Source organism: Pelophylax lessonae, assembly GCF_965119305.1.
Source record: "Pelophylax lessonae genome assembly, chromosome: 7".
In the NCBI taxonomy this organism is placed as follows: domain Eukaryota; kingdom Metazoa; phylum Chordata; class Amphibia; order Anura; family Ranidae; genus Pelophylax; species Pelophylax lessonae.
Genome location: NC_138774.1, coordinates 74845737 through 74862280, shown reverse-complemented (window position 1 = coordinate 74862280; position 16544 = coordinate 74845737). Strand labels below are relative to the sequence as shown.

At 41.5% G+C, this 16544-nt stretch overlaps 1 protein-coding gene across 1 annotated transcript in view; it reads right to left on the bottom strand.

Moving 5' to 3' along the window:
- Positions 1 to 16544, bottom strand: part of LOC309560471 (calpain-2 catalytic subunit-like) — a gene marked incomplete at both ends in the record, with an annotated part of 90016 nt that overhangs the window by 58971 nt on the left and 14501 nt on the right. Inside the window, 2 exons of the mRNA XM_082264104.1 lie at positions 4872 to 4990; positions 8356 to 8425. Of these exons, the coding sequence (XP_082120230.1) occupies positions 4872 to 4990; positions 8356 to 8425 (189 nt within the window). The remainder of the gene's footprint in view (positions 1 to 4871; positions 4991 to 8355; positions 8426 to 16544) is intronic.

Here is a 16544-nt window from a genome sequence, read left to right as displayed (position 1 = left end):
TTAAAGTGTCGCCTATGGGGATTTTTAAGTACCAAAGTTTGTCACCATTCTGTGAGCGTGCGCAATTTTGAAGCATGACATGTTGGGTATCTATTTACTCGGCGTAACATTATCTTTCACATTATGGAAAAAAATTGGGCTAACTTTACTGGTTTCCTTTTTTTAATTCAAAAAAGTGATTTTTTTCCAAAAAAATTGCGTTTGGAAGACCGCTGCGCAAATACGTTGTGATAAAAAATATTGCAATAATCTCCATTTTATTCTCTAGGGTCTCTGCTAAAAAAAAATATATAATGTTTTGGGGTTCTAAGTAGTTTTCTTGCAAAAACAACTGATTTTAGCTTGTAAACACCAAATGTCAAAAATAGGCCTAGGCAAGTGGCTAGGATGCATGATGATGCTCCTTGGATGTTGGGCCCCTCTATATGGCTAGGCGGTGAAAAAGTCTCACACATGTGGTATTGCCATACTCAGGAGGAGTGGCAGAATGTATTTTGGGGTGTCATTTTTGCTATGTACATGCTATGTGTTAGGAATATCCTATAAATTGACAACTTTGTGTAAAAAAAAAAGTTTTTATTTTTTTCCCACGTTTTCCAAAAACTTGTGGAAAGAAATGACATCTTCAAAGGACCCATAATGCCTCATAGAATATACATTGGAGTGTTTGCTTTCCAAAATGGGGTCATTTTGTGGACTTTTCCATTGTATTGGTGCTCTAGGGCCTTGAAAAGTGTGATAGGTAGTAAGAAAGTTTTATGTGTATTTATGCTCCTAAAATGCCTTATGGTGCTACTTGGACGTGGAGTCTCTTTTTGTGGCCAGGCTGTGTAAAAGTCTCACACATGTGGTATCACCATACTCAGAAGGAGTAGCAGAATTAATTTTGGGGTGTCATTTTTGCTGTGTACATGCTATGTGTTAGAAATAGCTTATAAATTGACAACATTTTGGGGAAAAAAAAGAAAAAAAATTTTTTTTCTTCATTTTCCCAAGAATTGTGGGAAAAAATTATAACTTCAAAAAACTCACCATGCCTCTTACTAAATACCTTGGACTGTCTACTTTACAAAAAGGGGTCATTTGGGGGTATTTGTACTGTCCTGACATTTCAGGGCCTCAAGAAAGGAGATAGGCCATCAGTACATCTGGTGTGATCAATTTTCAGTAATTGGTACCATAGCTTCTAGACTCAATAACTTTCACACAGACTAAATAATATACACTAATTTGGGTTAATTTTACCAGAGATATGTAGCATTATAAATTTTGGCCCAAATGTATGAAGAAAAATTAATTTTTTGCAAAATTTTATATTAGAAACTAAAAAAAAGTGTTTTTTTTTTTTTCAAAATTTTTGCTCTTTTTTTGCTTATATCACGAAAAAAAAACCTCCCAGTTGTGATCAAATACCACCAAAAGAAAGCTCTATTTGTGTGAAAAAAATGATAAAAATTTTGTTTGGTTACAGTGTAGCATGACTGAGCAATTGTCATTCAAAGTGTGAGAGTGCTGAAAGCTGAAAATTGGTCTGGGCAGGAAGGGGGTCTAACTGCTCTGTATGGAAGCGGTTAACCGTACATTGTATACCCCTGTATATTGTGGTCTCTAAGGTGCCCATCTAATAGTTTTTTGAAACTATCAATGCTTCCTGCTGATACGACTGCTTGTGGAAGAGAATTCCACATCCTTACCGCTCTTACAGTGAAGAACCCCTTACGCATTTTAAGGTTAAACCGCCTTTCCTCTAGTTTTAGTGAGTGGCCACGTGTCTTATTGTATTCCCTTTCTCTGAATAGTTTGTTCCTTATGCTAGGGTCGCCAGTACAGTATTTGTACATTGATATCATATCCCCCCTCAATCGTCTCTTCTCCAGAGAGAATAGGTTCAGTGCTTGTAGTCTTTCCTCATAGCTGATGTCCTCCATTCCCCTAATTATTTTTGTTGCCCTTCTCTGGACTCTTTCCAATTCAAGCACATCCTTCCTGAGGACCGGTGCCCAGAACTGGACAGCATACTCCAGATGTGGCTGGACCAGAGTCTTGTAGAGTGGGAGAATAATCTCTTTATTTCTGGAGTGAATCCCCCTTTTTATACATCCCAGTATTCTGTTGGCTTTGCTTGCAGCGGCTTGGCATTGCATGCCACTGCCAGCCTGTTGTCTACCAGTTGGAAGATGGAGTATCTTTCTACTCTGTAAGGACGCAGGAAATGGCAACACCCAAATCCTAACATTAAAGTTGGAGATCTTGTTCTGCTCAAGGATCAACAAGCTGGGGGACTCGAGTGGCCTATGGGACTCATTATAAAGAGTGTTCCTAGCGATGATGGCAAGGTACGCAAGGTGGAGGTGAAGGTTGCAAGACAAGGGACTGTAAAGACCTTCATCAGACCTATTACTGAACTTATTCTGCTCTTGCCCTTTGGAGAATGAACTTACTTGCGTATGCTGTTTGTTCTTACCTTTGACTTCAAGAAGGAAGAGTCTTGGACGTTAATGTTAACTTGAAGCTGTTGCATTTTTTTGCATGTTTTTTCTTTATGTCTTTCAGGTTCTCAAGACATCAAGCAAATTGCACTGTTGTTTATTTGCACTTGTATAACTACCATTATGTTATAAAATAGTGACATTTACAATGTCAGACGGGGTGTGTGCTGTTACACAGTTAATATTCTCATTATTGTAGATGCAATTTACATAGTATATTCTGTGATTTATTTACCATGTATTTTTCTATGGGTAGGTATTTACCAAAAAAGGCCAGAAGGTGGCAGTAATGCTCTTGTTCCTCCTGTGAGCCTGATACATCATTTCCTTGTATGTAAACTCCACCCCCTGCTCTTGTTGTATTTCCTGTGTCATGGCTGCTTCCATTTTACCTCATGAAACAGAGACTGTTGTATCTACATGCTAAGCTAAGGAAAGCATCATCTTTTGACCGCATAATACTGAAATCCATTCATTGTGCTGTATTCCTGTTGTGTGATGTTCAGAATAAACCAGCTTTTGGATGAAACCAGTATTGGTGAGTTCAAGCTATCTGAGGAGGATTGTCTGCAGTGACCGTATCTGCTTATACAGGCCAGGCACAGAGGTCTCACAAGGGTTAGATCACTATCACAACAATCCGAGTCAGAATCTGTAACTTATCCTTAAATTTAAGAATAATGGTCTGGCAACCACCTGGCTGAGCTCTTTAAGAACCCTCGGGTGCAAGCCATCCGGTCCCGGGGATTTATTTATGTTAAGTTTCTCTAGTTTAGTTTTAAGTCTATCTTCTGTTAGCCATGGCGGCACTTCCTGAGGTGTGTTGTTTAGTTCGGCCTTACAAGCTGGGTTAGTGTAGCCCCCCGATTCTTTTGTGAAGACTGAAGAGGAGAAATTATTTAACACTTCCGCCTTTTCTCTGTCCTCAGTGGCCATATTTCCTTTGTCATCTTTTATGGGGCCAATGTGTTCTGGCCTCGCTTTCTTACTGTTTATATACTTAAAGAACTTCTTGGGGTTCTTTTTACTCTCCTCCGCTATATGTCTCTCGTGTTCTATTTTAGCCGCCCTGATTTCGTTTTTACATTTCTTATTACACTCTTTGTAATGCTTAAATGCTGCCAATGACCCCTCAGTCTTGTATTTTTTGAAGGCCTTTTCTTTAGCACTAATATGCATTTTTATGTTGGAGTTTAGCCACCCAGGGTTTAGTTTTGCTCTTATAAATTTATTTCTCTTTGGAATGCACTGGTCAATCCCCTTGTTAAGTATGCTCTTGAAGCACTCCCATTTTTCCTCCGTGTTCTTTGTTCCCAGGGTTCGGTCCCAATTCATATTTTCTAGCAGAGAGCGCAGTTTTGGGAAATTGGCTCTTTTGAAATTCAGTGTCCTTGTGTTTCCTATTACTGTAATTAATACTGAAACTTATTAACCTATGGTCACTGTTTCCTAAGTTGTCCCGTATTTCTATATCCGTGAGCAGGTCTGTATTGTTGGTAATCAGTAGGTCAAGTACCGCATTGTTTCTTGTCGGTGCATTCACCATCTGACCCATGAAATTATCCTGCAAAACATTTAGGAACTGCCTAGCCTTGGCTGAGTGTGCGGTTCCTTCTGCCCAGTCTATATCAGGATAATTAAAGTCCCCCATTATAATGACATTTCCCATCCTTGCTGCCAATCCTATCTGTAAAATGAGGTCCACCTCCCCCTCCTCCCTCTGGTTGGGGGGCCTATAGCATACGCCCAATATTACCTTCCCCACCGTGCCTTCCCTTTGAAGCTCTACCCATAGGGATTCTGCCTCGTCCTTAGCTCCATTATTAATATCATCCCTCATATTTACCTGTACACTGTTCTTAATATACAGACATACCCCTCCCCCTTTTTTACCTTCTCTATCTCTGCAATAAAGGGAATACCCCTGAATGGTCGCCATCCAGTCATGAGAGCTGTCAAACCAAGTCTCTGTTATCCCCACAAAATCTAAGTCCTCCTCAAACATCAGCAGCTCCAGCTCTCCCATCTTGTTGGCCAGGCTTCTGGCATTGGTATATAAACCTCGTAACCTCGTAATTTTGACCGGTTACATATATCCTCATTTGATGTTTTTAGGCTGCTCTCTTGATTTTTCCCCATACCTACCCTGGGTATAGGAGCTCCGAACACCCTACCGCTAATTCCCCCATTTCTGCCCTCTGAAACTTGCTTTCCACTGGCTAATTCTACATCTGTACCCTCCCCCCCATCACCTAGTTTAAAAGCCCCTCTATCTTTGCATTATCCTTTTTTAGCACATATTATAAGCACAAAGACAGCAAGTAAACTCTGGCAGGAAAAAGATCAAAATTTGTAAGAATGAACCTTCTGAAATAGTTTTACCTGAAAATGGAATATTCCTGCATATCCCTCCTGAAAACTCTGCTGGGTGGGAACCACTCGCTCCAAGAGATGAGGGTAAACAGTCAAAGATGCTGCAGCAGCCAGAAACCAACAGTTACCTGTAAACACACACAAATCATTTTATTTTAGTCATTATGAAGGTAATATATTTCAAACACTGCATCATCAAACACAAAAAAATGAGATCACACAATGGCTGCTCCCAATACATGTGACAGGTGCTATTTTAAATCAACTACAGTAAAACCTTGGATTGCGAGCATAATTCGTTCCGGAAGCATGCTTGTAATCCAAAGCACTCTTATATCAAAGCAAATTTCCCCATAAGAAATAATGGAAACTCAGATGATTCGTTCCACAAGTCCTTCAGTTTATTGTCTATATACATAGATTATAGCAATGTGATAGGTTGTGTAACCATAAAATGTCCATCCACAATATGTAGCCTTCCCAAGGGGATTAGAAGCAAAATCTAGCAGAGCTACAGAATATAAAAGAGAAGAGAGGCGCCTCTAAGTGTAGCACTATGGTTACATTTAATGAAGGTTCAACATTTAGCAACTCACATGGTTGATGATTAAAATAGGCACATCTAAATATGCAGACATCCGGGGTAAAGCTGTCCACATAGACCATCTTCTGAACCACCGGCTCTCACCACTGTCAGTCTGCAGTCGTGACCGGGAAGAATAGCCTGCAGTAGAGTGATCTGAAAGTGAGGCTTTGAATCACTTGTGGAGCGCAGCGTGGAAGGGATGATGAAGATGGCTGTGCAGAAGATGGTCTATGTGGACAGCTTTACCCCAGATGCCTGCATACTTAGATGTGTCTGTTTTAATCATCAACCATGTGAGTTGCTAAATATTGAACCTTCATTAAATGTAACCATATTGCTACACTTTAGAGGCTCCTCTCTTCTTTTTTTATACATGACGCTGCTTGTATATCAAGACATCGCTTGTATACCAAGTCAAAATTTATTAAAAAAATTTGCTTGTCTTGCAAAAAAGCTCTCAAACCAAGTTACTCTCAAACCAAGGTTTTACTGTATTTACATTAGAGAGCCAACTTCTGGTACTGAACATACATGAACAGCATTACAAAAAAACAACCTCTAAGTACAATTGCTGAAGACTATTTTGATAATATTTTATAATGTTCTCCACTTTTCATCATCAGAGCAGTCTTAGTCCGTAGGGTTCAATATTGAGTTGGCCCACCCTTTGCACCTATAACAGCTTCAACTCTTCTGGGAAGGCTGTACACAAAGTTCAGGAGTGTGTCTATGGGAATGTTTGACCATTCTTCCAGAAGCGCATTTGTGATGTCAGGCACGGATTTTGGACAAGAAGGCCTGGCTCACAGTCTCCCCGCTTATTTATCCCAAAGTCGTTCCATCGTGTTGAGGTCAGGACTCTGTGCAGGGCAGTCAAGTTCCTCCATTCAAAACTCGCTCATCCATGTCTTTATGAACCTTGCTTTGTGCACTGGTCCAAATCAGCAACACACCCTGGATGCTGACACTGACTACTGTACAATGGACTACTGTACAATGGTAGTATCTGCTGCACCTCTGGCGCTGGGAACCATAAGGCTGGGCGCACAAAGGTTAAGTTTGCTAGTACAATTGCACTAATAAATCACTAGTGAAACATTCACACTAGTGAATTCTGCATTCTAAAGACCTCACACATGATGGCTCCATGATGGAGACCCATCCGCCATTTATAGTGGCACTTCAAGAAGACTTTTATTGCACAATTATCTCTTTAAAGATACACCCGTTCTATGCATGTGTCATCGTTATCTTGCCACTAAAACAATTCTTCACTGACAGAGAAAACTTTTTGTATTTGCATGCAATATAAGTTTATCGTTTCTGTTGAACTTTCCTTTATGTCAATATTTGCAGCTCAATGTACATTCTGAGTGTTCATCATGATTCCCAACCATAATAAGACATGCTTTAAGCGCCATACTCGATATTTTTGCTTGATTCATGCTGAATTGCCTAAAATTCCAGCTGTCAGTGGTCCTGTTAGCGACACCAAGCTCAACAAAAATGGAAAATTGTTTCAAATACTATTCATTTCTTTTACTGGTGCCAATCCATGGTAACATACTACATTTATGTTAACATGTTGGCACCATGGAAGTACATTTCTCAAATCAACTTCCTGGGTGGAAAATTGTCGGCTGAACAGTGGCTACATCCAACTAGATGCAGGCACTGTGTAGCTATTCAGGCAGCCTCAGGTGGCAGCTGTCAAAATACAATACCTGGTGGGGGAGATTTCTTCATCTACGCTTTTTAGCATGGATAGAGCAATCTAAACATGTATGGCTAGCCTTAGTATAAAAAGCAAATATTATAAATATATCAAGCTGCCTTCCTTCACTGTGTTTTAACATCTTTACAAAGAAGTGAAGATGTTAAAAGGTAATATCTTCACTTCATTGACACCTCTTTGCCCCTAATCAGTGTATTCTGATGGAGAGGAAGTCACCCCGGCCCACTGTCAGAATACAAACACTCAGTGGGAGTGATTCCCTATCTACCTTGAATGGTTGAAGTGATTGTAAAGTCTCGTTTTTTTCCCTATAAAAATAACAAACACATTATACTTACCTGCTCTGTTGCGGTGGATTTGCACAGAGCAGCCCCAATCATCCTCTTCTCGGGTCCCTCTTGGGTGCTCCTGGCCTCTCCCTCTTGTTAAGTGCCCCCACAGCAAGCAGCTTGCTATGGGGGCACCCGAGCTGAGTTATAGCTCCCTGTGTCCATTCAGACACAGAGTTCTATGCCCTCTCTCTCCTGATTGGCTAGCTGACTTTGATTGACAGCAGTGGCAGCCAATGTCTCAGCCAATCAGGTAAGTATTAGGGGGCCCGAGGGGGGCTGCTGCACACAGAATGTTTTTTAACCTAATGCATAGAATGCATTAGATAAAAAAAACCTCCTGACTTTAAAACTCCTTTAAACGAAAAAAAAAAAAAAAAATCATCTATGGGCTGCTTAAAGCAATTGTAAACAAACGACCCTTTTAGTTTAAAATAAAAAAGGAAAGGCAAAAGATTTTTCTAAAGAAATAAAAAAAAAAAATTAAAATATCCTTTTCCTGTTTATATTAATGATCTCAGCTGCATAAGAGCTGAGGGGAGGAGAAGCAGCAGTACACTGAGTTCCTGGAGAACTGACCATGATGTGCTCTCCTGCTTAGTGTGGTTAGTTTTTAATTGTAAGCAGAGGGACTGGCAGAAACACCAGGGTTTTTTACATGAAAGAAGCAATACAAAGAGAACAGGATACTTTATCATACAAGTACATGGCACAGCAGGCACATATCAGGAATATGAAGTGTTGGGGTAGCAAACGCTTTATGCTAAATACAATCCTGTGAAAATGTACCAATAGCAGCATTACCCGCTCTGTGGCTGTTTTAGGAATACCGTGCAAACTTACCTAGGTGTCCCTGGCAAATATCTGTCCACTTTATATTCTCACAGATGAACTGAGGAACATCACAGATCTCCTGGAAATGGAAAACATGTATATTCAGTATATAGGCACCTACGAGAATGTTTGGCAGGATAAACACTTTAGAAATAGTATATTTAGTGTGTGTGTATACAGTAGGGATGAGTTAACAGTTCGGTCCAAACCTAACTTTGGCTGTTCGGACATTCGGAGAAGAAATGCTGTGGTTGTTGACTGTTTAAGGCAGTGATGGCAAACCTTGGCACCCCAGATGTTTTTGAACTATGTTTCCCATGATGCTCATGCACTCTGCAGTGTAGTTGAGCATCATGGGAAATGTGGTTCCAAAACATCTTGGGTGGCAAGGTTCGCCATCGCTGGTATAAGGCATACAGGCAGTGGCGTAGCGTGGGGGGTGCAGGGGGGGCGGCCGCGCCGGGTGCAACATCTGGGGGGGGCGCATCCGCAGTGTCACTGTGTCTGTCTGACTCTGACATACACAGTTCACACACTGTCTACGGCTGCCTCCATCTTTAGGCTGGGAGATGTTCGGCGCGGCCGCCCTATGGCTAAATATGGTGGGTCGAGGCGGGGCTGGACTGTGCCTCACCTGTCCATTGGTGTAGGGTGGGATGGCATTGCAAGCCAAGCCCCGCCTATGCCGCCTCTCCTCACTGCTCAGTGGTTTTTTTTTTTTTGCATCACCTGATTAGAGCCAGAGGCTCTAATAGGCTTCAAAAAAAGGTGGGCCCGGCCATTGTGTGACCAGCGTGCCCCTTTCAATGCATTCTGCATTGAAAGGGGGCACGCTGGTCTCTCTGCATTGAAAGGGGGCACGATGGACATTGTATTTAGATGCATTTTACTTTAATTACATCAGTATTTTCATAACAAACAATACATGTGCTTAGGGGGTAAGGGTTTCTTTAACTAATCTAGTGGAAGAGACTCGAGTGCTAAAATCCCGCGGGTTAGGGGGCGCAAATTACTTGCCTTGCCCCGGGTGCTGACAACCCACGCTATGCCACTGCATACAGGGCAAGCTTTACCAAAGCATTTGCAGAACGTTCTACAAGCTTTGCTGAAGCTTTTATTGTACCATTCAGCTCCAGTTTGTAAATGTTGAACACAGATCCTAATAGGAGTGTTGACTGCCACTTTAAACATGCTGCTAGCAGGCTTCAGCAGTAGTTGAAGCTTGCTGAATGCCTGTTAAAGCCTGCTAGCAGCTAAAGTGACAGTTGGCACTCCCATTAGAATTTTTGTATAACATTTCCAAACAGAAACTGAAGGGTGATTTAAAGGCTTTGAAAAAGTAGCTTAAAGCTTGCTGAAAGCTTTGCAAAAGTTTGCTGAAAGTTTCATACCAGCTTGCTGTTCACACTGGTCTTATACAAGCTGAAGCCCATGTGAAACAGGCCTTAGTGAACCAAGCTGGTCCAAACAAATTAGTTCTTTCACTAACACATGCTCCTGCTGTGTGCACTGTATAAACGGTATATAGCATCAGCTACATACAGTATACAGTGCTGTGTTATGGCAAGAGGACGGGGACTTTCTGCTCTGCTCTTGGAATTAAATTTGAGTCTGATTCACGGGGGAACTTTGTATTCTATGAAAAAATGGAAAGTTTCCTCTGAGTGGCTGAAGTGAAGATGACATATAATCTCCACCTCAGCCAACCAGAGGAAGCCTTATATTCATTCAGAAAATCCAAGGACAGGATGGGAATTATCTGCCCCACCGCTGGAACACAGAGCTGTATAATGAATGTAGCTGATGCTAAATACAGTATATACAGTGCTCACTGCAGGAGGCTGTGTTAATGAAGGAAACTGTTTTGATCAGCTCGGTCCATGCAAACTATTTCAAGTTCACTAAAACCTGGAGTTATGCTTTAATCTGGCCATATACAGCTCAAATTCTAGCTGTGGGTGGCCCTGCTGACACCACATGGCTTAACAAACGTCAACTGAGAAATTGGAAAAAAGTAGGCAGAACTGTGACTCTAGCCAATCAGATGCAAACACTGTTCGGTTACTGCGACAGCCAAAGGTGCCAGCTGTCAGAATACAATAAGCGACAGTGGGAGATTTATCCATCAGCACTCTTCAGCGTGGATAGTGGAATCTGGATTTTTCCTGCTTAGTCTGTTGGGATGAACAAGAGAAATCTTTACATGTATGACCAGCTTTACTGCACAATGGTAAATCTTGACGTCTGACCTTTTTCCTTAAAGTGGTTGTATACCCTGCTTTCTTATTTTTACCTATAGATAAGTCTATACACGGTTTAGGAGATATTAACCCCGCACGCAGTCACTGATGCGCTCTGAAGGTCCAGCGAACGGTGCCGGAACTTCAGAGCTTCATGCCGAAACCGAGGTCTCCTGTGTGCATGTGCGGGAGTGATATCATTGCAGCTCCGGCCACTTACAACGCCAGAGCCCACGATCCTGGAAGAAAGAACAAGAGAAGATGTCAGCCCTCTCAGCGGTGGCTGGACCCTGCTGAGAGGGCTTCATGCTAAGGTGAGTATTTCATAATGTGCTAGTAATACATGTGATGCATACTTGCACATTATGCCTTTATATTGCAGTTTTTATTTTTTTCAGCGTGTTTACAACGGCTTTACCATCCTCCCTAATGGTGTCCTCCCCTTACCCCGGGTCCCACAGCAGCTGCATGTGGACTACTATGGCTATTGTTAAAGCCTAGTATAGTTTTTTTTTTTTTTCCGTTCAACCCAGTAGGGCTGAAGGAAAAAAAAACCTGACAGCTCAGGAGGAGCGGCTGTACTAACTATCCGACCTTAGTACAGCGACTTCCCCTGCTGTTTTATTGTATTTTCACCAGAGATGTATAGTAACTAAGTAGAACTACTTCACTACTGTACTTAAGTACCGAAAGGCGGTATCTGTACTTTCCTAGAGTAGAATTTTTTTCTCCTACTTCCACTTTTACTTCACTACATTTTTTCAATGATTTCAATACTTCTACTCCAGTATTTTTTTTTGTGCTGCATAGTTACTCGTTACAATTATAAAAATTACCACTGCCAGAACAGTAGATGGCAGGTTTCATGAAGCTCAAAACATGTGTATTATCAGCGCATACGAAAATAAATGCTACTGCATGTATAAATAAAAGCTGCATTTGAAATAATAAAAAACAATATGATGTTCAAACTTTTGACTTCTTTCTTTAATAACTACATAACACAGTACTTGTACTTTTACTTTCAGTACTTGAGTAGCAATTTTTTTTCAAAACTACTGGTACTTTTACTTTCAGTACTTGAGAAGCAAAATTTTTTAAAAAACTACTTGCAATAGTTAAGTACAAAAAATGTTGAATACTTTAGTACTTCTACTCAAGTCACTTTTTGATCGAGCACTTCCACTTCTACTCAAGTCACTTTTTGATCGAGCACTTGTACTTTTTCTCAAGTATGGGTTTCGAGTACTTTATACAACCCTGGTTTTCACAGGGGGGGGGGGGGTGCCCCCCCCCCCACCAGAACACCCTGGTCAGCCGATTGGCAGAACTTTTTTGGTCATGCCACTTTGACAGAACTTCTGCCGGACCGGCTGCAGAACACACAGACCAAATGTCGCCATTTGGCCCACTAAGCTGAAGCCATTGTTTGCAGGTTCTGCCTTTAGTACTCAATTATGTCTGCTGAGTCTTTCATGACACTTTTTCCTGATATGGTCATGAGCTCTGAAAACAATTATAAATAATGTAAATGGTAAACATTACTATCTACCTTATTGTAGCAGTAGGGTTGAGGCATTGTGTGGGTGGAACAGGTCCGGCTAAACTGGTTCAGTTAAAATTAACACATTTCTATGCTTGTTTAATGACCTACAAACTCTTCACAATTTATTTAAAGGGTGTTTATGCTGCCGGGTCCTGCCATTTGCAAATTGATTAGGTGATAATCTTGAGTCCAGCAGCTGGCAGCTGCAGACAACAAATATTGTCAGACAAAAGATCTCATCAAGGGAAAGGCTGATTTTTCTGGTTGAAATGTTGCTATTATTTTACGTTTGATAAGTTACATCCAGAGGTGTCTTGCTGCAGATGCACTTCCTGCCTCCACATAAAAAGAACCAAGAGTTTATGTGACAGCCGACTAACAGACAAGCCTGAAGGTGTTAGTATTTCCAGAACTACGTCCAACCTTAGAGAAACACATACACAAACATTACCATCTGATTGTACATTTTCCTTTAGATTTACCAAAATATCTAATGTGAGGGTCTGCTAGGGAAACCTGATCACTTTGTATTCAATCAGGCAAGCCCTTATACTATACTTGTATTATTACACTGGTCTACAAGGAGAAAGCCTCAGAAATGAAAGTAGCTACATTTTACCAGAATTAGGTCACTAATAAAGGAAAAATAAGTCCTGAGTATTAATTGGCTCCATTTCCAAGATACAGCCCCAGGTCATAATTGCATCAAAATAATTCAAAGGTATGAGGGGGGTGTGCAACTATGCTCCATAACTTTTCTGCAAAATGTGATATAGCAATGAGACTAATGACACACCAATCATTAGAAATCTCTCTCTTTATTGATACCAATAAAATAACTTTCTACAGGCATACCCTGCTCTACGTACCCTCACTTTACATACACTCGTGAGTACGGACACATTGGCGTCCATGGGAAATCTTGGTCAGCTTGACTGGCACTGTTTCCGGTTTTTAACATTGGCATCTATGGGAAATCTTGGTCAGCTTGATATGGCACTGTTCCTGGTTTTTACCATTGGTGTCTATGGGAAATCTTGGTCAAATTGACATGGCCATGCTCCCGAACCATAAGTGACAGGGACACCAAACTTGGGAAGCACCGAGAGGGGACCAAGGACTAAAACATATCTAATTTTGGGGCTGGCCAACTTGCCTAGGTAATCTACCATGTCTTAGTCCTGGGTCCCCTTAACGTGCTCCCTAAGTTTGTTGTCCCTGTCACTTATGGTTCGGGAGCAGGGCTGTGTCAATTTGAACAAGATTTCCATTAGGCGCCAATGTTAAATGTTGAAAACTGGGAGCAGTGCCATGTCAAGCTGACCAAGATTTCCCATAGGGCTAGCATATTTACATGCATTGAGAAGTAAAAAATATGTATTGCTTCACTATAAGTACATTTTAATTTTACATACATGCTCTGGTCCCATTGTGTACCTAAAAGTAGGGTATGCCTGTATTCATTTATTGTTTTTTCATGTAACATTTTCATGCTCCCTCCACACCATTGGGACTGTGAAGGGCATGGACTTTTTCTTCTTGTTTAGACAAGATGCAGATAAGTTGCACATGTAATGCAACAATAATGAGGGACCCAACTCTTGTCCTGATCCCCTATTTTGCATCCAAACTATAGGTGTTATGCCTTTTTTACCACTGCCGTCATACTGCACTTTAGAGATGCAAATGTAACCTTGCCACAAATGTAGCAGAAGTGATCTTCGTTGTTGTGATGAAGTGATGAGAACGGACAGGCGGTCCCTTCTCATCCGATTCCCCCATAGAGGAGAGCGGGGATCTGACACCTCCGTCTCCGCACACAGAGCGGAGACGGAGCTGTCATCTGCCTGCTCAGCGGGGGATCGGCGAATTGATCCCCCGGTGAGCAGCACGGCTCCGTCAACGGAACGGAGCCATGTGAAAGGGGCCTAAAGGAGATTATACAATCAGATTGTAATGTGTGATTTTAATGTGTATAGAGGGCACTAAACATACTGTAAACCTGGTAAGTATTCACAGAGCTTCACTTTTTCCACATTTTGTTATGTTACAGCCTTATTCCAAAATGGATCTCAACATTCTACAAACAATACCCCATAATGACAATGCTTAAAATCTTTGCAAATTTATTAAAAATTAAAAACAAAAGAAATCACATGTACAGTACATAAGTATTCACAGCCTTTGCCATGACACTCAAAATTGAGCTCAGGTGCATCCTGTTTCCACTGATTATCTTTGAGATGTTACTGCAACTTGATTGGAGTCCCCCTGTGGTAAATCAGTTGATTGGACATCATTTGGAGAGGCACACACTTGACCATATAAGCTCCCACAGTTAACAGGGCTTTTCAGAGCTAAAATCAAGCCATGAAATCCAAGGAATTGTCTGTAGACCTCCAAGACTGAATTGTATGGAGGCACTGATCTGGGGAAGTGTACAGAAAGTTTCTGCAGCATTGAAGGTCCCAATGAGCACAGTGGCCTTCATCACCCATAAATGGGAGAAGTTTGGAACCACCAGGACTTTTTCTAGAGTTGGCCGCCCAGCCAAACTAAGTGTTCAGAGGAGAAGGGCCTTAGTCAGGGAAATGACCAAGAACCAAATGGTCACTCAGACAGAGCTCCAGCTTTTTTCTGTGGGGGGAGGAGAACCTTTCAGAAGAACAACCATCTCTGCAGCACTCCACCCATCAGGCCTGAATAGTAGAGTGACCAGACGGAAGCCACTCCTCAGTAAAAGGCACATGGCAGCCGACCTGGAGTTTGCCTGAATGGCAAGCGTCATGTTTGGAGGAAACAAGGCACCGCTCATCACCTGGCCAGTACCATCCCTACAGTAAAGCATGGCGATGGCAGCATCATGCTGTGGGGATGTTTTTCAACGGCAGGAACTAAGAGACTAGTCATGATTGAGGGAAAGATGAATGCAGCAATGTACAAAGACATCCTTGACGAAAACCTGCCCCAGAGCGCTTTGGACATCAGACTCGGGTGAAGGTTCATCTTCCAACAAGACAATGACCCTGAGCACACAGCCAAGATAACAAAAAAGTGGCTACTGGACAACTCTGTGAATGTCATTAAATGGCCCAGACAGAGCCCAGATTTGAACCCGATTAACATCTCTGGACAGATCTGAAAATGGCTGTGCGCTGACGCTCCCCATCCAACCTGATGGAGTTTGAGAGGTCCTGCAAAGGAGAATAGAAGAAACTTCCCAAAATAGGTGTGTCAAGCTTGTAGCATCATACTCAAAAAGACATGAGGCTGTAAATGGTGCCAAAAGGTGCTTCAAAAAAGTACTGAGCAAAGGCTTTGAATACTTATGTACATGGGATTTTTTTCAACCAAGTTTGCAAAGATTTCAAACAAACTTATTTCATGTTGTAATTTCTGTATTCTTTGTAGGAATCTTGAGGAAAATAATGCATTTATTCCATTTTAGACTAAGGCTGTAATGTAATAAAATGTGGAAAAAGTGAAGCACTGTGAATACTTTCTGGATGCACTATACAGACTGATTTAACACTTTAACCACTTAAGCCCCGTAAGATTTTACCCCCTTCCTGACCAGGCCCTATTTTGCGATTCGGCGCTGCGTGATTTTAAGGGACAATTGTGCGGCCGTGCGACGCTGTACCTAAACCAATTTGACGTCCTTTTTTTCCCACAAAAAGAGCTTTCTTTTGGTGGTATTTGATCACCTGTGCGATTTTTTGATCATGCGCTATAAACAAAAAATAAGCGACAATTTTGAAAAAATAACAATATTTTTCACATTTTTTTATATGAAATTCCCCCCCACAAAAATGTAAAAATCAAAATTTTTTAACATTTTTGGCCAATTTGTTTTCTGCTACATATGTTCGGTAAAAAAAATCGCAATAAGCTTATTTTGATTGGTTTGCGCAAAAGTTATTGCGTTTACTAACTAAGGGATAGATTTTTGTCATTTTTGTTGTTTTTTTTTTTAACGAGTAATGGTGGCAATCTGCGATTTTTTTTTTTTGCGGGACTGCGACATTGTGGCGGACAGATCGGACCCTTGACTGACATTTTTGACACTTTTGGGGGTACCAGTGACATTACTACAGTAATCAGTGCTATACATATGCACTGTTACTGTAAAAATGACACTGGCAGGGAAGGGGTTAACTTTATTAGTGATACAGTGGCTAAGTGTGTAAGGGATGTGGCTTTTCATGTAACAGCAGAGATCTACGATCCTACATAGCAGGACCGTATGATCTCTGCTGTTACACAAGGGAGAATGACAGGCGGCTTTGTTTACATTAGCCGCCTGCCTTTCTCCCTCTGTAATGGATGATCGCGAGTGACCGGGTCCGCCGGTCACTCGCGCGGAGGTGTCCATGAATGAGCGCTCGCTCGCCCCCTATTGGCTCACAGGA